The 23,244-nt window shown below is 47.8% G+C and overlaps 1 protein-coding gene across 1 annotated transcript in view; it reads left to right on the top strand.

Annotated features, from left to right (window-relative positions):
* Window positions 1-3,950: 3,950 nt before the first annotated feature.
* The window catches only part of NXN (nucleoredoxin), a 46,888-nt gene continuing 27,594 nt past the window's right edge, over window positions 3,951-23,244 (top strand). The window contains exon 1 of the mRNA XM_059866270.1: window positions 3,951-4,319. Coding sequence (XP_059722253.1) covers window positions 4,002-4,319 — 318 coding nt within the window. The 5' untranslated portion in view covers window positions 3,951-4,001. The remainder of the gene's footprint in view (window positions 4,320-23,244) is intronic.

A 23,244-nucleotide genomic window follows, 5' to 3' on the forward strand; every position in this document is an offset into this window, starting at 1 on the left:
TGCTGAGATCAATGCCCCGGGCTGGTGAAGAGCAGGGAGACAATCGGGCAGAAACCTAGGGGGAAAGGGCTTTGAAAATAAAAAGGCTCATCTTTACAAGCTTGGGGAGAAAAATTCCCTCCCAGTCCCAGGAGCCAGGTCCTGGACTAGTCCCCAGAGAGCCAAATACACACAGAAGGGCTGTGGTTGAAATCCGTTTCCCTGTGTTTTGCTGGAGTTGTTTGAAATCAACTCTAGTCACTTTCAGGAGCGCTGTTTTGTGTTTCTGTGGTTACACGTGGATCCCAGTCCTGCTGGAAAGTGGCAGAATGGGCACCCTGGGACCTGGCTGGATGAGCAGGGTTGCCCTGAGGCCTCCCCCACCACTGGCACAACAGACCTGGCACTGCCTCTGCCTCTGTGACAGGGACAAGGACCTTGCCAGCAGCTGGATTCAGCAGGACTCATCTTCCGGAGCCACAGATGATGAGGAGGGTCAAAGGTACCACGAGCTGCCCTCAGCAATCTGGATATTAACAGGATTGCAACACCAGCCGGAGCAATTTGAAGGGTCAAACTCCGTGAGGTTGTTTTAGACCCCCAGTGAATCCATATCAGCGTTTTGGGAGGCTGATGCTCTAACACAGACCAGTTGAAAGGAGTTACTGTGTGACCAGCCCCAGCCCAGCTGGAGCAGGCAGAAGGGCTGTCCTGCTGGAGCTGGTTTCAGCAGCCGGGACACTGCAGTTCTCAGCAATGCTGATGTGACTCCAGAAGAAAAAACAGTGAGAAGAAGGATTGCACTTGACTTGCATCATGTGCAGAGCAGAATTAGCCCTTGTTTTCCCTACAGATTCCCAGCAGGATGGCTACCCCGGGCTTTCTCTGGGTATGGATGTCCATAATCTGAAACACAGCCAACATCTTGCTGCTAAAATGCACCCCACAAATGTGCTCATGATTGAGAGCTGCCCCATAAGGAGAATGTCAGGACACAAGGGGTTTATGTCAAGCACTGAACTGTCTGAAGTGTGTCCCTTTCCTCTAAGAGACCTTGCTGCTGGCTGATGTCCACTGCCCTCAGTGCAACGTGGAGTTCAGAATGCAGCTGAGTTAAAAACTGAAGAGCCTTTTGCAACCAAATTCAGTTTTTATAGAAGTGTTGTACCCCAGGATCAGAGCCATCCGTGGATACTTTCGGGTAACTCTGCTGTGACAGTGCCACATCCAGGTGGTTTTTGAACACTTCCAGGGGTGATGACTCCACCACCACCCTGGACATCCTCTCCCAGGGCTCAGCCACCCTTTTGGTGAAGAATCTTTCCCAGATATCCAGTCTGTTGCAGCTCGAGGCCGTTCCTCCAGTCCTGGGAGGACAGACTGCCGCACACCTGGCTGCAATCTCTCCGCAGGGAGCTGTGGAGCTCCAGGAGGTCCCTTCGAGCCTCCTTTTTCCCTGGCTGCGCTCTCCCCGCTCCCTCCCCGGTGGCGGTGGCGGTCCCCGCTTGCCGCGCGCGGTGTCCCCGGCAGATGGCACCGGAGCCTCGCGTCCCGCGGTCCCTCCGGTCCCTCCGCAGCACCGGGAGGGAACGGGGGGGACACGGATCCCCTTTTCCTGCCGCTCTTCTCTCCGCTCCTCGGGCTCGGCACTTTTAACCCTGCCTCATTTCGTCAGGGTTTGTCTTTTTCAAGGTCCTAATGTTTAATAGACACCAGGTGTCTGTTAAACACGCAGGGAAATCCCAAAATGTGCCAATCATTAGCCAAATATTTTTGGGAAAAAATACTTGCTAAATATGCTTGAAAAAAAATATTTGAAATAATATATATAATAAATAAACAAAATTTCATAGATATAAATATAAATATAAACAGCACAATATTACTATACAATAATACATAATTAATAAATATATTTTAAATATATTAAATTTATTTTATAAATAAACGAAATATAATAAACTAATACATATGATATAATAGTTATAATATAATAAACTAAATATATTTGAAAAAATACTTGCTAAATAGTTAAGTGAAAAATATAGTGTGTACTAGTCAACCCTAGGGTGTAATACAAAAACCCCTCTACTACTTATGAAAAATAAATAGGAGTTAGAAAAAGGCAGATAGGCACTGGCTCTATATGGACAAGAAACTGCTTATTAGAAACCTGGGGAAGGTGTCCTGACTCTTTAATTCCAGTGTCTCAAGCTGGTTCTCAAATGGGCATCCTGAATTTGTGATTCTGCTGCAGAACCAGCACCTCACCCACCACATTTTAAGCTCCCTCATGGTGTAACTTCAGTCAGTGAGTCACACCTGACCTTGTGAATTGTTTTCATTAACAGTTGTTTCCTCATTTTGTTTTATTGTTCCTTAAGAGAGAAATGCTTTTGATTTTTCTGTGTTTCAGAGCATCTTCCTCCTGCTTTGTTCACTAAAAGCAGGGCCAGACGTATTAACTGCAGCCATAAATATTATTTTTACAGCAGAATATTTATCTTGCTGCATGGGTTGGTTGAGTTCAGGGTTGCAGACTTAAAAAACAGCTTCCCTGCCCTGAAGAACCCAGATACTTAATTAAGGCAGATAAGGAAGGACAAATAAAAAACAAGACAAAACTTCTCCTGCTTTGAACCACCTCAAGGGAGCAGGTCTTGGCAAGAGAAAAGAGGGATTGTAAAGCTGTAATAATAAGAATAATGATAATTAATTGTATTTATAAAGCATCCCCTAATGGCTCTGGATGCTACACAACGATTTTAGATACAATTGAAAGCAACAACAGTAACGAGAAACCAAATAAGGAAGGGTTGTAAAAATGAAGGTGTTTATTGCAGTAGATAGTAGGATTTCAGTGAGCTGTTTTGGGGCTCTTCTGCAGCATGGACATCAGTCGGGAGCAGCTGAGGATCCCGCAGTGAATTCTGCAGGCTTGCAGATTGCAGACTTTGATTACAAAGAGCAAATACATTTTACAGCCTGGTTTGCATGTCGCTGTCTCTGCTTTATTTCCTTTCTGTATCCCAGCCAGACAGTGTAACTCAACGCAGCCCAATTTATGTTTATGCTTCTGGATTGGCTTTCAGGTTTTTCTGTCTGCATTTGATAGGGGTAAATATGTATTTATGTTCGATTTGGGAAACAAAGAAGGGAATAAATCTGTGGGCTTTGAGGAGGCTGGATCTGCCCTCATGGGGCCAGTGGGGAGTCACAGAATGGTTTGGGTTGGAAGGGAGCTTATGGAAGGAGTCCTGCGAGGAGCAGCTGAGGGAGCTGGGGATGTTTAGCCTGGAGAAAAGGAGGCTCGGGGTGACTTTATCATTCTCTATCACTCGCTGAAAGGAGGTTGTGGCCAGGTGAGGATCAGCCTCTGCTCCCAGGTAACTGCGAGAGGACAAGAGGACGGTCTTAAACTGCACCGGGGAGGTTTAGGCTGGACATTAGGAAGAAGTTCTTCACAGAAAAAGTGACTGGGCACTGGAATGGGCTGCCAGGGAGGTGGTGGAGTCACCATCCCTGGATATTAAAGGAAGGCTGGATGTGCACTTAGCGCCATGGGCTGTTTGACAAGGCGGTGTTCTGTCAGAGCTTGGACTCAAAGGTCTTCTCTCATCCTAGTTGGTTCTGTGCGACCCTGTGTGTGCCACCACAGCTCTCCCACAGGCCGCCAGGCTGCTCGGAGCCACATCCAGCCTGGCCTCGGAGGCGCCAGGGACGGGACACCCACAGCTCTCCAAGCAAGTCGCGACAGCGCTTACCCTTTCAGGGAAGAACTTCCCCCCAACACCCCACCTAACCGTGCACAGCGTGCAGCCCGGGCCCGCCGTGCCGCCGCTCCGTGCCCGGCCTGGGCCGGCGGCGGCTCTGAGGGGCCGGGGGGGGCCGGGCCGGGGCGGCGCTGCCCGGGGCGGGGGCGGGCGCGGGGCCGCGCGGCGCGGCAGCGCCCCCTGGCGGGGCGGGGCGTGCGCGGCCGGCGGGCGCAGAGCGGAGCGGGCGCGCAGCGGGAGCGGAGCGGGATGGCGGGCGCGCTCACCGACCTGCTGGGAGAGGTGCTGGTGGCCGCCGACGGCGAGGAGGTGGCCGTGTCGGCTCTGGCCGCCCGCGGGGTCTCTCTGGTGGGGCTCTACTTCGGCTGCAGCCTCGGCGGCCCTTGCGCGCAGCTCGGCGCCAGCCTGGCCGCCTTCTACGGGCGCTTCAGGGGGGAGGCGGCGGCGGCCGGCGGGCAGCGCCTCGAGATCGTCTTCGTGTCGGCGGAGCAGGAGCAGCAGCAGTGGCAGGAGGCGGTGCGGGCCATGCCCTGGCTGGCGCTGCCCTTCGCCGACAAGCACCGCAAGGTGAGCCCCGCGGCCGCGGCCGGGCGGGGGGCGGCGGGGCGCGCCCCGGGCTTTGTCTGGGGGCCACGGGGCTCGGCCGGGGCCGGGCGCCTTCCAGAAAGTTCCCGGGGGAGCCGGGGAAGCGGCGGGGAGGTGGCGGCTGCTGTCCCGCGGGGCGACGCCGGCTCCTGCGGGGCCTGGGAGCCGCGGTACCGGTCCGAGGGGAGCCCTGGGCTGGGCATCGGGGTCATCGCCGGTCCCGCCGGGGAGCGCGGCTGCAGGTGAGGTGTGAGGGGAGCGCTCCTCGGGGCGCGGCGTCACTCCCGTGGGCGCCCGGGGAAAGCAGAGCTTGCCGTGGGCAGCAGACACGGTGCCCGTGGGCTCCTGCGTGGCTTTGGGCACAGAAAGGAGCCGTGGTCCCCGGCAGCCGTGGGAGGACACGCGGTGCTGGAGGAGCGAGTGAGCCCGGCTCGGCTGGGAGCTGCTGGCGAGGCTGCCCGGCCAGTTTGTGCCGTGGGGTTTGTTCCTCTCGTTCGGTGCGTTCGGTACTCTGCAAGTTACAGCTTCTCATCCGTAGAGTTTAATCTGAAAGATAATGGACAGAAAGCACGCTAAGACCCAGACAGAGCGGACTGTGATGAAAAGGAAGGCACAGGCTGAGCCTCCGCTTCCCAACGAGCTTGCAGCGCTTAAAAGGAAAGAAAAAAAAAACCTCTTTACAAATCTAATCTCTGGAAGCAATTGAGTAAGAATTGAAAAGATGGTGCCCCACAGTGCCATTTCTAAACATCTTTCTGGCGAGTGGTTGAGGCAGCCGGTGTGAAAGCAGGGCAGACTCTGGCTCAGCTTTGGCTGGGATTGGGATAACGCTGGAACCTGCAGGGCTGGGGGTGGCTGAGCCCCCTCAAGCATCCCCTGTGTCTGGACACCAGAAGCTGTGTTGGGATGAAAGGGATGAGAGGGATGACATCGTCCAGGATGGGTCTTTCAGCCCTGCTCTGTTCCTTAGGTAAAGGAGTTTAAGGAATAGTTGGCTGTTGTCTGGCAGTGCTGTGTGATGTCCCTGCTGCTGAAAAGAGATGTAGCTTTAAAACACGGATTTGCCTTTTTTTCCCTAATTTGCCGCCGTTTTTTGTCACTAAGCCCCCAGTTCTGCAAAAACTCTTGAGTATTTAATGCTGTGCACCTGGATGATAATGCTGCCCAAGGCCCCCAGTTTGCCCCTTTGAAGTCCAGACACTTCTAACTGGGAGCTCACCCAAGTGCTCGGGATCTGAGCAGTTTCATTAATCAGAGGAGCTGCAACCTTCAGAGAAACTACAGTTTAACTCAGGTTTCTTTTAAACCAAACCCTCTTCCTACAGGGATGTGAAAACACTGTGGTTCCAATTAGTAGCTGACCATTTCCCTACAGAACATTTCAGATTATTTAGATGGTGGGACTTCTGCTTGCTGTATTTGCTTTAAAAATTCCACTGCATTACAGTTAAATGGTTGGGAAATCATAGAAGTGGAAAGTGGCATTAATTTTACATGCTGGCCAATGCTTCCATCTATTAGATTGCAAGAAAACACGAAATAAAAAGATTATGGAGTCTTAAACTCTTATTCCAAGAAGCCCTGAGTTAAATTGAGGATTATTTTTGTGTGGAGTGTAAAGTAATTGAAGCTCGTGCTGTATATTTTCAAAACTAAGCAGATGTGATGTGGCTTTGGAGGAAGCTTAATCTACGGATAACAGAGAACCTATTTGTAAGTTGTAAGGGCAATTATGTCAGGATATCAGATTTCTAAACAGGAGATTTATAACCTGTAGCTCAGGCAGTTAGAAGTTTCCTTGTATAATAGGCTGATTTTTTAAATAGTCGGGTTAATGACCTGACTCCCCAGAAAAGCACAAACTTTGTATTTTTCAAAAACATGCCAGCGAGAGCTGGGGATGTCGAGCATATGTTCAGTACCTCACGGGCTTAATTTGTTTTAAAACAAAAGCATTAGAGGAATGTAGGCAGTGCTTTTGAGTTATGGTTCCTTTGCACTAAGGGATACTCCTAAACCCCAGTGAATTATATAGATTTATGGGAAGAAATGGATATTGTAGATGCAGGGTAGAGACAGCGAGAGGGGTGGGAACACTGGGAGCTCTGTCCCTGAGCTCTCAGCTGCCCATCCTTGCAGGTTACAGGGCTTGTTTGGGTGAAGCTCTGCCCAGTGAAGTTGAATGTGGGTGATGCCCAGGTTCAAAGACCTCCAGGAGTCCTTTCAAGCCAACTCTTCCCATTGTGGGTTGGTTACTTTATTTACTGAGGCCATGAAAGCTTTGTGGAGAGATGATGGCTTCCTTTCCTATAGAAAATCATCACTTTTTTTGCTCAGTGCTATTAAAAAATATTACTTTTAAGGACTTTTAATGACTTTTATGTCATTGTCCTTCTCTGGCGTACTCTGCGTTTTTCTACATCTCTCCTTCTTCCAAACCCTGGGCACCAAACGTTGATAGATCTTAAAACCCAGGCTCCTTTCTGGGTTTGCAGTACAATTCCCACAGTCCTAAAAGTAAATTAGCATCTTACTCTGATGGTTATTGGGCAAAGTAGATGGAATTGTCAAAGCAAACAGCCACTCTTCGTTGAATGCCTCGGTAACTCAATAATGCTGGGGTGCAGTTACCAGGGACAACCAGTTCAATTGGACTAACTTCAGCACACAGCAATTTTTGCCTCCAAACCAGTAATAAAAGAAAGCAGTACAAGTCAGCAAACATCTGGCCATGGGGAAGGCCTTTGATTAATGAGGAGGATGGCATTATGCCTCTGTCTGAGCCGCAGCCAGACCTATTATTGGGTGGGTTTTTTTCAAGGACAAAACCAGAATGAGCCAAATGAGATTGGAGGCCTTTAGCTCGTGGTGCACGTCCCTCAGTTAGGTTGTTCAGGTCTTCATTTGGGCAGCCACAGGTAGCTTTTGGTGATTGATTTATCTTCTGATAATGCCTGGTATGGCTGAGCAGAGCAATGGGGAGAAGATGTTACTCAGCGTCTTCGTTTTGGTTGTGGTTTTGGTTTAACATCACCCCCTTGTTGTCTGTTTGCATGGACATCTGCTCAAGTTCTGGAGGGTTGATTTAATAACAGCTTTAATATCCTGATTGCTGCTGAGAGCCTCAGTAGTGTAAACAGCCCCCATCTGCCTACATGTCCTGATGTCCCCCAGCACCCACAGTGAGGTGTCTCCCTTCCTGCTGTAGGAAGGATCCCAGACTTCTCCTGGTGAGCTCCACACCAACCCTGCTGCAGAGTCCACCCACACTCAGGGTGAATTTGGGTGCTTTCCAAGGCCTTATGGCACACAGGCTGTTGGAGGAGTGCTGTCCTGGGGTGTTGCTGTGGGACATCTTGGTCATCTCTGCTAAAAAAAGCTGAACCATCCACATTCTCCATTGAGTAGATCCTCTCCCATGGTTCCACACGGAATTGGGAGATAGGAGAGTGCTGGAGGAAAAAAAGCTCTACAGTGAGGGAGCAGCAGTTTATCTTTTGCTGATGTTTATTTGCCTTTGCTTTTTGTTTTTACTTGTTAGTTTCTTGGCCCAGTCGTCTTTCTCATTCTTTTTAATCTTGAGTTTTCTCCTGACACTTCCTTGGTGCATCCACACAGTGCCGCAGTGGCTCTGGGGCTGTGCTTTGCCTCTCTTGTGTTTTGTGTTTTTCTGCTGTATTTATGCATCTGGTTGAGTGTTGCACAGATTCTTCTTGGGAAGGCTGAGATGCTTCTGTTCTGGATTTAAACAAATGCAAAACATGCTGATTGTTTTTCTGTGATTATTCAGTCAAGTATCTGAAAACAATTTGAGGATCTCCCTTTGCTCACACTGGTAAATTTCCTTTGGCTGGGACTGAGTGTTTTCCCTTTATCTGAAAAGATCATCTGCTGGGAGTCTCTCCTAATAAGACACCAGGTACTAATTTTGTGTGTAGACTTAGTACAAGGAATGGTGGGGAGAAGATAGAAATGTCCTTAAATTAGACTGTCCTCAACTTTTTTTTTTTGTGGAGGAAAAAATCTTCAAACCCTTGATTACAGTTTAAGGTACATCCTGATTTTCAGGGATTCAGAACTTTTCTGTTTGAAATTGCCATCTGCTGAGATCTGGGAGGCAAGTGGTCAGCACAGATGTGGGATTTGTCTTACAGAAGATTTTGTAAATCACTTGAAGCAGCTTTTGAATTTCATCATATAAAAATATCTAAGTAATCACTTTCAGCTGTATCCCTGACTTTATATTTCTGGGGTGGGAATGTATATGAACTCTTTGGCTCACGGAGCTGTAGATTTGAAAAATATGGTCTTTTCATGACATCAGGCTATTGAGTAAGAAGCAAGGCTTTAGCAGCACCAACTGATTCTTTGTTTGCTTTGAAACTTCGCTGGTTCTGAAATGTAAGAATGGGAGATGTATGAAGGGAGCAGAGGGAAGCCTGTGTGCTGTTTTTCATTGTGGCATCTTAATCCAGATGTTGAAATGAAAACGTTCGTTTAAAAATGCACGGTTGACAATTTCATTCGTTACTCTCAGGTTGCAGGACTGAGCAAAGGAACTTTACTTTGTAAAGTAATCAGTGCATAGCTTTTCTCCAAAAATGCATTCTTTAGAGGCTGAACACGTAACAGCTTTACAAAAGAAAGTGCAGAACAATGGAGCGTTTTTCCCTGTGATTTTGGAGACATTCAACAGCGAACTCCAATTATTCACTATTTCCACATTGTGCAGATGACGTCGAAGCCAAAACATTTTGACTTCTTCTTGTTTTTGTTGATGCCTTTTTTCCAAATTATTTCTCTGTGTGTTTTACACAGCTTTACAGTCACCCTCCGTGCAATTAGCAGTCCTCTCTCATGCCAAGACCCTAATCCTCCTGTGAAATCCCCATCCGTGTCAGGAGGCTGCAAGTCTGGGGACTGTGTCCTGCTCCTGGTCCTGCAAGAGTTGCAAAAATCTGTGGAGGTTGGATTTCCCCCCATATCCAAACTGGTGCCTGCCTGAGCACTTTCCCTGGGGGAGAATTAGTATTTTAAAAGTCTTGCTGACGTGTAGTCTGCTGTGGTGTTTATTACATCCTTCAGTGGGTAATTGCCCACGTTTTAGGACCTGCTCTGAAAGTCTTGGGCATCTTTCCATTTTCAAATCCTCCTGGCTCCAGGGTGGGGACAAGCAGTTTGCTGATCACATGATTGGTTCTTGAACAGGGCTCTATACACATCCCATCCCAAAATCTGACATCAGGTTTGCCTGGCCTTTGGATGGTGGCTTCTTCAAGTGGTTCAATAACATTTTAGTTTGAAATGCAGTAGATGTCTCGTTGTTCAGTACTCAATCCTTTTGTATTGTTGCCCACAAGTATTGCTTAGTTCTAGAAAGCTGGGGTGAAATTCTTGGTGAGTTCATTCCTGGCAGGTTCAGGTTTTAGAAGAGTCCAGGGTGGTTTGGGGTTTTTTGATCCTTTCTCATGGACAAACTTGTAGTGTTTCAAAGCAGAACTTGGTGGGGTGTATGTGTGGGACTGGAGTAAGGTTTCACTTCTGAATTGTATTTGGGTAGAGCTCTCTGTTTTGCATTCCTGGTTTTTTCAGCCATGCTCCCAGCATGGAATTTGGGGCATGGTTTTAATCGAAGTCAAATCAGAAAATATTGCAGTTTTTAGTGACCACACCATGGGCGTTCTTGTCCCAACCCTCCTACCCAGCAATCCAGATTCAACATAGTGATTGCCTCCTCCTTATTGCTAGAGTTTGATGTGAAATGTAGGGATCTAGGGAAATTAAGAGGGCATGGGAGGCTGTTGTACAGCAGGCTGAACTCTGAATTCAGCAAAACAAATTTGAGCAGTGCTTGCCTGAGCATTTGTTTGATGAGAGCCTTATTGGTGTGTGTGGATTGCTTCCTCCTCCTTCCCCTCCCCATTGTTTTTATCAGGGAAACAAGTTCCAAGCAAAATATTCCAAAGTGATATTTAATTACTCTTTAAAATGCAACTATTTGTCTTATCAGCCATGTGGATTTCTATTTGCTGCTTTGATTTGACAGTTAGTAGTTTGTAATTTTTGAAAAGCTTACACGCTCCAGGAATCTGTGATTTTTATGCTTTTGAAAGTGGAGATGTTGAGTTAACTGCAGCTTTGAACTATTCACGGATAATTTCAGGCCCCCCGCTTTCAGCTGCTACAAGCTGACTCCTGAGCTTTCAGGCTGGGTTGAATACTGAATAATCACAACTTTATAGCTGCATGTGCTCTCTAAACTGGTTCCATGGCACATCACAGTGTAATGCACGATAGGTTTGAAATGTTTTTGTAGACAGATCACTTTGTGCCATCTCCAGATAATAACGGCTGGGAAAGGAGGGAGTGCTGCCAGCCTGGGGAGGGTGCTTGGATCCATTACAGCTTGGGTTTTGGGCATGTTAATTCCTCTCTGTTCTTGAGCTGGGAGCCCAGATGGGGGACTGGGGGGGTGTTCTGGGGAGGGGGTTTTCTCCAGCACTGCCTTGATGTCCCTCTGCAGAGCAGCTTCCTCTGTGCTGGCTGGAGCTGCTGCGTGTCAGCTGATGCTCCATAGGCAAAAAACCACAATCAGAGTTAAATCTGTAGGTTGTAAATTAAAGATGGGGTCAATGGAGAAGCTGGGAGTAGGATGAGTTGACAAGTAAGCAGATAGACCTGTTAAATTCTCTCATGGGAAAGTGAATTATTTGAGTATTTCAGATTACAACATGTGTGCCTTGTCTCATAGCTGGTCACGTTTTCATCATCTCAGTTTTCCAGGGAAAATGCAGTCTCTTATTGATTTGGCATAGAGTACACACAACTAATGGAAGGGTGGAACCAAAAAGATGCAGGAATGTTTTCTGCATATTCTCACGTCTGTCTGTCAGCACTGAGAACAATTGCAACCAACAATTAATATGTAAAGAATTTGCAGTCTTTATTTAGTGTGAGTGAGTGCTCAGTTGCATCAGGGCAGTAGCTGAGCATCTGCAACCTGATCAAACCCATGCTGGGGCTCAGCAAGCCCCTCTGGCCTAAAAACAAAGGGATGGGAGCCCTCAATGAGGCACAGGGCAGTGTGGGAGTGCAGGGTCCCTGCCTGTGTGGGGGGAGCCCAAACACTACAGAAAATCTGGTTCCTAAAGGATGCATTCCTGGTGATGGATGCTGCTCCAGCTGTGGCAACAGGAGTGGTGCACGGGAGGGGAGCAAGCCCTCACCACAGCTTGTGATGAGGAAGGCAGCAGGGATACCCTGGGACAGTTCTTGGATGCGTCTTCAGGCAGACAAGGTGCTGTAGCAGCAGGGTGGTGTGAGACATTCATTTCTGGGTGGTTTTTGCAGCTTTGGAATCTATCCTGCCCAGCCAAGGAGGGAAGCTCCAGGGTGCTCCTGCAGCACTTTGTCTGTCTTTGCAACTGTGGCTGAATCCAGTCTGACTTTAAAATATTTTAATGGAGAAAAGGTGCAAAAGTCCCTATTTAAAATTGATTTGGCAAGAGTAACCAGATTTTAGTTACATGTTTGAGGTCTAAAAAATAGCTGGTAGCATCCTCAGCTGTGGGCAGAGACCCCAGGGAATGGGTGGCAGCTGACACAAGGGGCCAGATCCCACCAGGAGGGATCTCAGCAAGGCTGGGCTTTGACAGCTGAGAAGGAAACATTATTTTACATTTCAGGGCAAGGATTTAAAAATCTGGGTGAGAATTAAGTAATGTTTGCAGAAGGGAGAATAAGGCGACTGAAACAAATTGCAACTGCATGAGCGAGCCAGAGAAAGAAATTCTAGTTCTCCCTTGTTCCCAAGAGATTCCCACTGGAGAGATGAAGTCATAGCTATGACTTCATTAGTGTTAGCTCAGGATGCTGACAAATGAGCCCCTTTGATTTGTGTCAAGCTGACTGGGACACTGCTCTGGCTCTCTCCCCATGCCCTGGCAGTCACTGCCCTTGCCATGACAGTGGCAGAAGCAGGCACTGCTTCCCCAGCCAGGCTGATCCAGCTCAGCATTTGCTTTTGAGCTGCCACTGCTTCATCCTTGCTTCCAGCTCTGAGCTGGCTTTGGTGAATCCTGCTGGGCAGAAGGCAGCAGCCCAGGGATGGGCGAGCAGCAGCCAAAACATCTCCATCAACACCCGAGCCTGTGCCTGGCATGGGGAGCATTAATGGTACCCAGCAGTTCCAGCCTGGCTTCCAGAGCAAACAGAGGGGTGCAGGATCTCACCCTCATGACTCTCAGCATTGCTGTAGGAGTCCCTTTTGGAAAAAGTGTGAAATTTATTGTAATGCACACTGAGGATCTTATGGCGGATCTGAGCTGCTAAATCCTCTAAACCTGAGCCTGCAATTTCATTGACAGGGCCTCTCACTTCACTCAGCTCCAAGCTTATGGTTTCACTGCTCCAATATTTTTCCATACATGGAAGCATTCCTGCCCCAGCCTGGGCTAATCCTGACATGCCACTGCATCTGGATGTTAGCTCATTTCTCGCAGCTGACACTGTGCAAAGGCAGATGTCTGACCTTACTTTTGTTTAAATAGATGTAATTCAGCCAGCAAAATTCTCACTCCATAGGTGAGCATGGGGGGAAAAAAATAAAGGAAAAAAGGTGGTTTTCCATTTTATGAAGCTCCCAGGGCTGTTGGGTGGATGAATTGGTCACCAGGATTGCCATACTCTGGAAATGGATAGTTTAATTTGCAGAGGGGTAACAAAACATGGATTTGTTGTCTCTAAACCCATCTCCTTGCTGTTTCTCTGAGAGTGGAGAGGGGCCCCCACCCATCCCATCAGAGGATGCTGCTGGTCACTCTGCTCTGCTCTGCTGGCTCTCCAAAGTCTCTGGACTGTTTGATGTGTATTTAGCAGCTCGGTGAGCTGGGACTGCTGCACTCCTGCAGTGAGCCCAACACCTCGGCCATACCACAGAAAGAGATGCTTGTGCTGCTGAGCTGCTGCCTGAGCTGGGGGCCTGTTCATAATCCCTTCCTCACCAGGGCAGGCTGTAGGGTTTAATTAAATGTCTGAGAGGTGCTCTGCAAGCCTCTGCTGAAAGGCCCTGCGTGAGGGCAGTGCCTTTGAATAAAAGCTAGAGACCTTCCCCAGCCACTGGGAAAGAGTTAGAGCTGAAGCAGTGAGGCCCAAGCTGTTGAATCTGAACAGATGTTGGTTCTCCCCCACTTGGGTAGTTCAAAAGGATTATTCTGCCTCTCCCAAAATAAAGGAGAAACACAGGGATTATAGTGGTGTTGCCAGAGATCTCAGCTTCATCCCCTTGTGCTTGCTGCTGGTTGAAAGGTTGCACGCTGGGCTGGGGATGTGTGTGGAGTATTTTGGTTGTGGGCTGTGCCCTTGTGTTTGCAGTTCAGCACCCACTTGCCTGTTCAGCATCCACTTCCCCCTCACTGGGGGTCCCAGTTTGTCCACTCTTTGCTTGGCTGCTGCTGTTGTGTGAAGGAGTAAGACAAGCTGAACTGAGCCAGGATATAGCAGGTTTCAAATGAACCAAGCTGTGTGACAGTGTGGGAAGGAGATGACAATTTCCAGATCTGCTGTCAGATCTGTGAAGCAGATGAAACTTCCTCTGTGTGACTGTTTCAGCCCCTGAGAACCAAGTGAGTCCAAGAGCTGTTGGGGTCTGTGGTGTCCCCAGCCCCACTGGGAGACTGCTGTGTCCCTCTGTCTGCCCTTCCAAGTGCAGCTCAGGGTCTGAGCAACAGCAGCACCTCAGTCCTTATGCACAGTCTTGGGTCTGGTGGGATTTTCAGCATCAGATGGGTCACCAGAACATTAGAAATATTCTTCCCCTTCATGTTTTTCTGACTACTGTTCTGTCGCTCTCAGAGCAAATCAAAGAGCACCAGGCTACAAATCCTGCCTTGCAAGTACTGCCTGGGTGTTTGGCTTGCAGGATTGCTCCTCTTTTATCAGCTGATATCTGGTGTTTTAAGAGGGCAGGGAACTGTGCTTATTTGCTTCTGAGAGGCTGATGACTCTAGGAGCTGATTTTTTAGGATGGTCCCTTTTTGATTCAGGTTTGTGGCCATAGAACAGAGGTCACTGTGCTGTTACATTACAGGCTCCCTCTGATGAGCTCTTCCCTGTAATCTCTGCTTGGAAATTTGCAAATTGCTGTGTGCTTAGGGAAATCCTGCTGGCTTCACCCCATGGGCAAGGAAGCAGAGGTGACAAGGGGCTGGCTGAGTGACCAGAGTGGGGCTGTGCCTCTGCCACAGCTGTGATTTCCAGGTCCCAGCACTCCAGCCTGCCAGAAAAGCCCCATCTCACACAGCACATGGACATGACCCCGAGACTGAGCTCTGCTTCCCTCAGCCATTGCCCCCTGCTGCTGCTGTGCTGTGTGCTTCCAAAATCGCTTCGTTCCAGGCTTAGAAAAGACCCATTTTTGTGTCCTAAAGCCCTGGATTTCACAGATAGAGAAGGGGCAAGGTCTTAATGCCTGCAGCTTGATCTGCTAATCTGAAAGCATGGGAAGTTGTTCCTAGGGAGATTTGCTGCCCAGCTTTCTCAATGCAACTTTGCACAAATAGGGTTTGTTCCTACAATGAGCTGGAGCAGCTGGATGCCTCCCACCAAGATTGCTGATATTGAGGTCTTTGATTCTGGCGGAGACACACAGCAATAAATTAAATGAGTAGGGGAGTTTCAGAGAGTAGTACAGATGGTGGGAAACTGAGGGTAGGGACTACTTAAGTGCTAACGTATGGCTCAGCTTCCACTCCTTTCTTTCTTAAAGGAATGGAAAGTGCTATGGGCTGCTGATCCAGTGATTTTTGCCTCCTCCTTGTCTCCAGGGACCTGCAGACCACCTCTCTTACTGTGTTTTCTTGTTGTTCAAGAAAGGAGTGTCCTGTGTGTGCTCCTGCCTGTGGCACAACAATGCCCTCAGTGCCTGTCTTGATCCCAGCATGATCCTGGTTTGCTGCATATTTGGGTTTCTGCTTTTCTCTCTGGGAAAGGCAGCTGTTAAATAAGATTTCTTCTATCTTTTGCTTTTTTCCTCAATAGGTCTGGCCTGGTTTTGCTTTTGTTAAGCTGTGAGGATTCAAGTGAAACTATTTCATTCCTTTGTCCCCCTCTGTCTGCTTTAATTCACTGTGTCCCAACTGATGGTTTAATTATTGTGTATGACAGGAGCATCCAGGGCATCGATTGCTGTTTATCTCTTAGGTGGTGCACAAAATAGATGTTTGTCACCCTGGTGGCTCCCAGGATGAGTTTTTGCCTAGAGAGGCAGTTTTCAAACCAGTTAATTGCTGCCTTGTAAGGCAGAAGAGTAGGTGGCTGTCTCTGCCTTTCCCTGCAGGCATGTCCCTGCCGGCTGCATGGGACCAGTGGCTCCTCAGGTGGAAAGGTGGGGATGTGGTAGGCTGGGAGGAGCCTTCTAGGTCGGGAAGAGATGTTTTGGAGTGTGGGAGAAACAGGTGGATGGAGGGAGGCATGAAGACCCGGCTGGAGCAAGGAGTAGTGTTTCACCTGAAAAGTCACTTTGCTTCAGACAGCCCAGATTTGAATTGCAGGGTTTACTCAATTTTAAAACTTAAACTCCCTCTGAGCTCTGCATGTTTTATGTTGTTCTTTGGCTCTGGCTGACCGAGCAGTGGCCTTGTGTTGAGCCACATCCAGATCCTGGTTTGATGTTTGTCCCCACGAGGATTTGCTACAGGCTTTGCTGCAGAAAAAGTGGAGTCATCTGCATAAACCCCAGTAAGTCTCTAGGTTAAGAGGCCACCAAATACCACCTCTGTCTGCTGCCATCCCTCTAATTATGAAAATAATAACCCCAGGCAGAGCTTATGGCCCTGCTGGTGGCTCAGGGTCTGTTGTGCTGGGCTCTGTTCAGAGAACTGCATTTGAAGGAGATGGTCCTTCCCCACAGCTGGTTATGTAGGGCTGTGTGTTCCCTCTGCCCTACAGTGACGGGCCAGGCTTGATGCCTCCTGCCTTGTGGACACACAGGTTTGGGGTCTGGAAGGGGAAGTGCAGACTTCCCTCACCTCCCTTCTGTGTCTTCATGGTGCTGCCTTCTCCAGCCTTGAAACTAGAAATGGGATTTACACCTGGCAGGTGGCTGGGGCATAATGAGTTCCCTAAAAGTGGTGGCTGCCATCACTGGCTGAGTGCATCTTCATCTGTTTCCTCCCCTCCTAAGAGCCTGAGCAGGGATTATCCAGAACAAATCCTGTTACCCAGCTGCCTCCTCAGTGAAGGAGCCACAGGATGGGAGTGCCCCACAGAACATAAATCTGTTAGCAGATGACATCACAGGTGAAGGCTTTTAGGGTTTCTTTGCCAGAAAGTGGCAGTGTTGATTGCCAGGCTTAGTAGTGAAGAATTTGAAGTTGTGATTCATCCCTCAATCCATGTCTTAAGTATGTAGTGGAAAAGCTTAGGAAAATCTGTGTATGTATAAAGTGTTTCCTCTTAGGGAGCTGAGAACCCCTTAGGTGCAGCAATTACTATTTTATTAATTGGGATTGAAATACCAAATTCTCAGAACATGCCAGCTCGTGTCTGATGTGGGGAGAACTCAATTGCTCAAGAGAAAGGGCTTTTCATCCTATCTGGATGCAAATCTGTTGAAAAGAAAAATACCTGACATTTTTTGGTCATCTGCTCAAACATCTGTCTGGGCCCGTGGAGGTGGTTCTTGGTGGGGAAAATCATTTGTGAGAGGCAGCTCCCAGAAAGGAAAAGGGTTCTTTGCTCATTCCCAGACTTGTGGTATTTAGTTTGGTATTTTACTTTGTAATTACTCCACCAATTAGCACAACTACAGATTTTGCCTTCCCTCTGCTGCTCTGTGTGCATGTCTTGCACGGCATTTGCTGGCCCTGAGGATAAACCTGCCTTGTGCAAAAGCCCAGGCTGGCCCTGGAGAGGCTTTTGTGAATTTAAGAGAGTCAGGATCCACGTGGATGTTGGCTCTGTCCCTCTGCAGTCAATGAGGCTGTGCCTGGCCCTGAGCTGCTCCTGCTCAAGTCAGTGCTTTGCCTGTGCCACCTACAGTTGCTTAGTGAAAAAAAATGCCCCCCAAAAATGAGGGGCACACAAGCTGTACCTGTGTTTTCCTTCAGCTGTTAAATACTTCCAATCATCCTTGCAGTAGCTGAAGGTGCATCAGTGTTGGTGCTGTGGATTCATGGCCAGAGCAATGCTGAGAACATGAACCTGTAAAAAGAAATTAAACTTCTTCTGTAGCTCAGCAGATTGGACATTGTGTCATAGAGATAGAAAAGTCCTGCCTGACATGAGCTTGGGCAAACTCTTTCCATGCCATTTTGTGGGTTTTTTTTCCCTCCACCATTACTCACAGCATTTACTTTGTTCAGAGCTTCAAGCTACACAAACCAGTGTGTAATTGCCCTGGAGGGTTCATCACACTGACACTGAGCTGCCAGACACCTTCTGATTTCAAAGTGCCATTCACTCACACATTTTCAGTGTTTCTTGTTTGTGCTGGTGAGAGCAGCTCCCGACAGGGAAATGGATATTGGTGTGAGCAGCTCCTGCTGCTGTGCTGAGCCTCTTCAGCTCCTCGGGTGAATGAACAGCCTCATTCCAGCTCCCCTGGGAAGAGCCACTGCAGGACACCACAGGGTTCTTCCCCAACTGCTTAGCTAAATGTCACTAAAGAAAATAAGTTGATAATCAAGTCCAGACCTTTTTGCAGGAGTTGCTGTGCTTTTTTCCCACCCTGCTCTCCTTCCCCTCACAGTGGACAGAGGGTCCCTGTTGTGTTGGAGAAGCCTTGTTGGCCAGGTGGGGTTCAAAGATCCTGCAATGACCATCCAAAGAAAAATGCAAAATTCCAGCGGTCAGGTTGCTATCCCTCCACTCTCCTGCCTGTAGCAGCCCATCTGAGCCCATTTTCTGCTCAGTATGAGCTCTTCTTCATTCTGTTTATGCTCTACTTACCAAAAGATGTTGGAGTCAGAGGATTTTTCTGCAGAGGATTTAATTTCCTTGGAGAAAAGTGACAGTTTGTAAAACAGACCATGGGATTAGTGTCACCTCAGCTCCTACATGATATTCCCACCCCCTTCTTGAGCATTATTTCTTTGAAAGCTGAAATTTCCATTGCTGTTGATGCCCTGCCAGGCACTCCAGCAGGGCATACTTTCCCTTGGATGCAGTTCAAGAAAGCATAATTCCTTTTCTCTTATTGTTTCTCATCAAAGGAGAGGAGCACCTTCCCTTTACTGCTCTGCTCCCTGCAGCACTGGCCAAAGTAGCCATGGATGTTCATCCTGGAAATGTGAAATGGAAATAATTTTGGTGGCATGGAAGCTGAAGCATTCATGTCCTCAAGAAAATAGACTTTAGCATTTAAAAATGTGTTAATTTAAAAACATGTTCATTTAAAAATGTCTACTGGCAGAGGTCTTGATCAAAGCCTGTGCATGTCATTGGAGTATCTTTAATTTTGGGGCTGTATAATTTAAGTAGACTGTGTTGGGTGAACTGGTGTGTGTCTACATCCTGTGTGTCCACCTGATTTACCTGATGTCTCTTTAGCCTAACCCTGACTTATAATGAAACTACAGCAGCTGGGTAGCTGGGGGAAAACCGCTTTTCCTCGAGAGAATACAGAGGTTCTGTGGATTTTCAGAGAAAATGTATGAGCTTCACTGGCAGGAGAACCAGCTGAGCAAGTCAGCAGTGGATTTGAGATGTTGCCTTTGTGGCTTTTGTCTGTGAGAGCCTGAGTAGCATTTGATGTGTAGACATATTTTCAGACATTTTGTATGGAGAAGGTGTTGGCAGGTCTGTTGTTAACACCCTCCCCTTTAGGCCAAACTATTGAAAATTCAAGTTCAGCTTGAATCTCATTTCAATGGCTTGGAAGGCTGCAATCTGATGGGCTGAAAAAAATCTCATCCAACTCCAGCCCTTATTAGGAGCTTAATCTGAAGTGCAGCCAAAGCCCAATAAGGGAAAGGGCAAAAAAAAAAAAAAAAAAAAAAAAGGCAGTAAAATGGAACAAGAAATGTGCATCCAATTTACAGTGTTCTTCTGCAACCTTAATTCATCCCTCTGTATACATTACAATGCAGTTTCTAATTATGGGATCACATATGGGTTTTTTCCATGGCACCCCTGCCCTTGCTGCTCCTGGAGGGCAGCTGAGGCAGCCCAGTGAGGGATGGGCTTCCATGTGTGGGACCTCAGCCCTTCACAGGCTTGGAGGCAAGTGATGGAAAAAGAGAGAATAAAGTGCTGCTTAAGGAGATGGGAATTCCTGCTCTGCTGCTGCTGCAGGGCTTGGGGATGGTGCTGGGTAAATTGCTTTTCATGCACAAGGAGGGACTTGATTTCCCAGGTCCCCAGGGTGAGGGTTGAGTTGCAGAAGTGCCGAGTGCTCCTGCTGCCGATGATCTCATGGGAAGTTGTACGTCAAACATTTAAAATGCCTCTCCGTGCTATTTATTTTTAAAAAGGGAGCTGGAGGCTGATTCTGGAACTGGGTGCCCAGAGCTTCTCTGTAACTCTTTTCTTCATCTGTAAACCTGAGGTGTTGTGAACGTAGTTCTCTAGGATTTTATGAAAATAAATTCAGAATCCTTTGAGAAGAATCCCAGTCTGTAGTGGCAAGGCGCCTTCGTTTTTGCCTTGGAGCAGCACATGAAAAGTGTGAAGTGAAGAGAGCTGAGTGCTGTGCATGCACAACCAGCTGAAACCCAGAACTGAGTAATTCCCCTCTAGTTGAGCATCTATTCTTGGTTCTAACTGCGTCAGGACTGTGTGCACACATGGTATGTGGCCATGCTGTAAAGACCCCTGCAAGTGGACTGGATTAAAGCTACAGAGACAGATTATTTCCAGCACATCTTCACTTTTCAGGGCTTGGCAGCTGTACTGTTTTCTTAATGCAGCCCTTTGGGTGCAGCAAGGGATAAATTACAGCGCTGGGTGAACCGGGAGGGGACAGGCATCACTCTCCAGCAAACAGTGACAAGGAGGAGGCTGAGCAGCTCAGTCCTGAAGATGGTAATTCCTTTGCATTTCTGACCTGTAGCATAAAGTGGGAGGTTTTTGGATCATCCAGGAAGTGTGTAGTTTAGGCTGCTAATGCCAGATGTCTGCTTTTGGCTTATCTGAACCTGGGTTGTGTTTGATCTTCAGTCTGGACCAGTGCTGTGTGTTGGAGCCTCGCTTGCAGAATAACTCCTTGTGTCCATTGAAGGAGGAGGTGGAGGGAGTTATTTTCTTCTGTGGTTTTATGGAACTCTATACCGTTGTCTGTCTCCAAGGAAGATGTGACGCACGATGGCTTTGCAGCTATGCAGCTGATGGAGAGGCACATAACTGTGGATGCTGCCTCAGGGATGCTCCAGCAAGGGGGTTGGAGAGCCAAGAGGCAGCCAGAATTCCTCCCCCTGCTTCAGCACCCTTTGGACTTTGTTCCAGCTTATTTCCTCCCTCCCCAAACGTGGATTAGGAGCTGCAAAGCTCTCTGCAGGAGGAGCAGCAAGAGCTCCATGAGAGGTGCTGTTGGGAGGAAGGGCAGCGCTCAGCCCTGCTCCTCCAGGGCTCTGCAAGGGTTTGAGCAGAGCTCGCTTCCATCAGCAGATGTTGTCAGGCGTGCACAGGCAAAACCTTGCTCTAATTCAGTAATTATAAAAATTCCTGGCAGAAGCTGTGTGTGACTCAGCTGCAGAAAAATTACTTAAGGGAAAAAGAAAAGTTTACAGAATCAGGCTGACTTTAGCACACAAGAAGGGAAGCTTGGGCTTTCTGTAAATCCACTTGCTCGTCCAGCTTTAGCCCACCATGTCTCTTCCTGGAGAGAGATGAGACGGGAGAAGCAGAGCAGTGGAAGCCCAGGAGCTCATCCTCTCCTGGCCACAGCTCCCTGAGGCTGATGGAAGGAGAGGAGTGGATGGATGGAGAGTTCCCTTCACTGCCCCTCAGAGCCAGTGCCAGCCCCAAGGATGGGAGGAGGCAGCTGCTGCCTGCTCAGCATTTGACTTTTGCCTTTTCCCTGTCTGCACACTGGCACAGGAACCCGAGGAAACCTCACTGGCACAGGAATCCAAGGAAGCCTCAGACAGGTCTTGACTTATCTGCAAAGGGTGTTTGCAGCACTGTCTCCTAGGGAAGCTGCCTTTTTTTTCCCTTTGTAAACATTGGATTTAATTTTATTTTTGTTAAAACCCACATAACTAATTTCCCTTGGAATCTTTTGCAGGCGTCTGCTCTCAGTGTGTTTTGGCCTTGCTGCCCAGTGCTGGTTTTGAATCCCAGTCCCAGTGGTGGGAAGTTTTTAGAATGAATGCCAGTTGTATTTTTTTCTTCAGTAGAATCACAGTGTCTGCCTGTGGGTTTTGAACAAATATCCTTGGTTTTATGTTTTGCTTGCAAGTAGCCAGGATCCAAAGGGTGTGTAGGCAGCCACAGAGATTCGGCAGGGATGCAGCGCTTCCCCTTTGTCAAAAATTACTGCATTTTTCTTTTTTTTTATTTTGTATGCTAGCATGCACCTCCCAGACCCTGCTGCTGTGTCTGGCTGTTCATCTGTGCCTTTGTACAGGGCTGTGTGCAGGCACCCAAGGGAGGTGTGTGACAGCCCCAGCAGGGAGTAATTTAAAATCACACCTGGGGAGTGTGGAGTAGGAAACAGTCCTGCCTGGTCCCTCTGTGAGTGGATGTGTCTTCACTGGCTTGAATTTTCAGGTGGGCAAAATATATTTGCTTGCATTTGGTGCTGAATTTTCTGCCTCCACTGGTTCTGCTTTGGTCGGCCCCTCACAGCCACATGTGTGTGTTACACTGGCTCTGTTGTCCAGGTGCTTTTCAGCATTTCCATTACAAAATCTAATTGCAGCAGCACTGCAAAGTTGCTGCTATTTGGTTTTTTTTGTTTGGTTTTTTTTTGTTTGGTTTTTTTTTTTAATACACCATTCGCTGAGGAACTTCTAAGAGCACACAGCTCCCTGGTGTTTCCAGTGAAGCAGTAAAACTGTAGCATTCATCAGCTGTACTTTTTATAGTTCCTTTAGTCTGCAGTTTTCTTAGTTCTTTTCCCTTTGATGTTGGTCACTGTCAGAAAAGAAGTTTGAAGCTGGTTGGATAGGCAATGGCTGATAGATGTTACAAAGTATTAGTAAAGAAATGGGAAGTGACTGTGTGCTGGTGGTTTCAGCAAGAACACCCAGTGGGAACAGTTCATTTTGGTGTTGGGAAAATCAGTATAAACTTGTCTTTGCCTGGTATGGGAGAGGGAAGCAGAAATCCAGCAAACAAGTTTGTGTCTGCATGAGCTTCCATAACTGAAGAGCTGTCTATATCCTAGGAGAGGCTTTATTTATTCCTTGGAATCCTGAGTTTTTAGAGCATGTGTTGGCCATGCAAACTCTCAGCTTTGCCATAAATCTTTGTTTTGGCAGTGCTTGTCCAAATGCCATATTATCCAGAAAGGAGTAGATAGGGGATTAGAGCAGAATCCTTTGCTATTTATGGACTCCCTTGGGGAATACATTGTAATATACTTTTGAATGGGCTAAGAGGTAACCACAACAACCCAAAGCTGCAGGTGCTAAATCTTCCCTGTGGCCCTCCTGTAGATCTGCAGGGGGGATGGAGGGGGATATTTCAGCTTGCAGATCTGAAATAACCTTGTTCTGGCTTTGACCATCTGCCACCTGCTGATTCCCTGAGATTCAGAACAGAATTTGGGACTCATGCTTATTTATTTATTTATTTATTTATTTATTTATTTATTTATTTATTTATTTATTTTTACCAACAAGCTAACTTTGGAGCTTTGAATCTCTCCTTTCCTAAGCTAGCACAGAGTTGAAAAGCATGAATTTTGTACAAACTGTGGAAGCATCTTTCCTGTAGAAGTTGCTCATCCTTTCCCCTCGGAGCTGCC

The sequence above is a fragment of the Haemorhous mexicanus genome, chromosome 22 (assembly GCF_027477595.1).
Source record: "Haemorhous mexicanus isolate bHaeMex1 chromosome 22, bHaeMex1.pri, whole genome shotgun sequence".
NCBI classification, from domain to species: Eukaryota; Metazoa; Chordata; class Aves; order Passeriformes; family Fringillidae; genus Haemorhous; species Haemorhous mexicanus.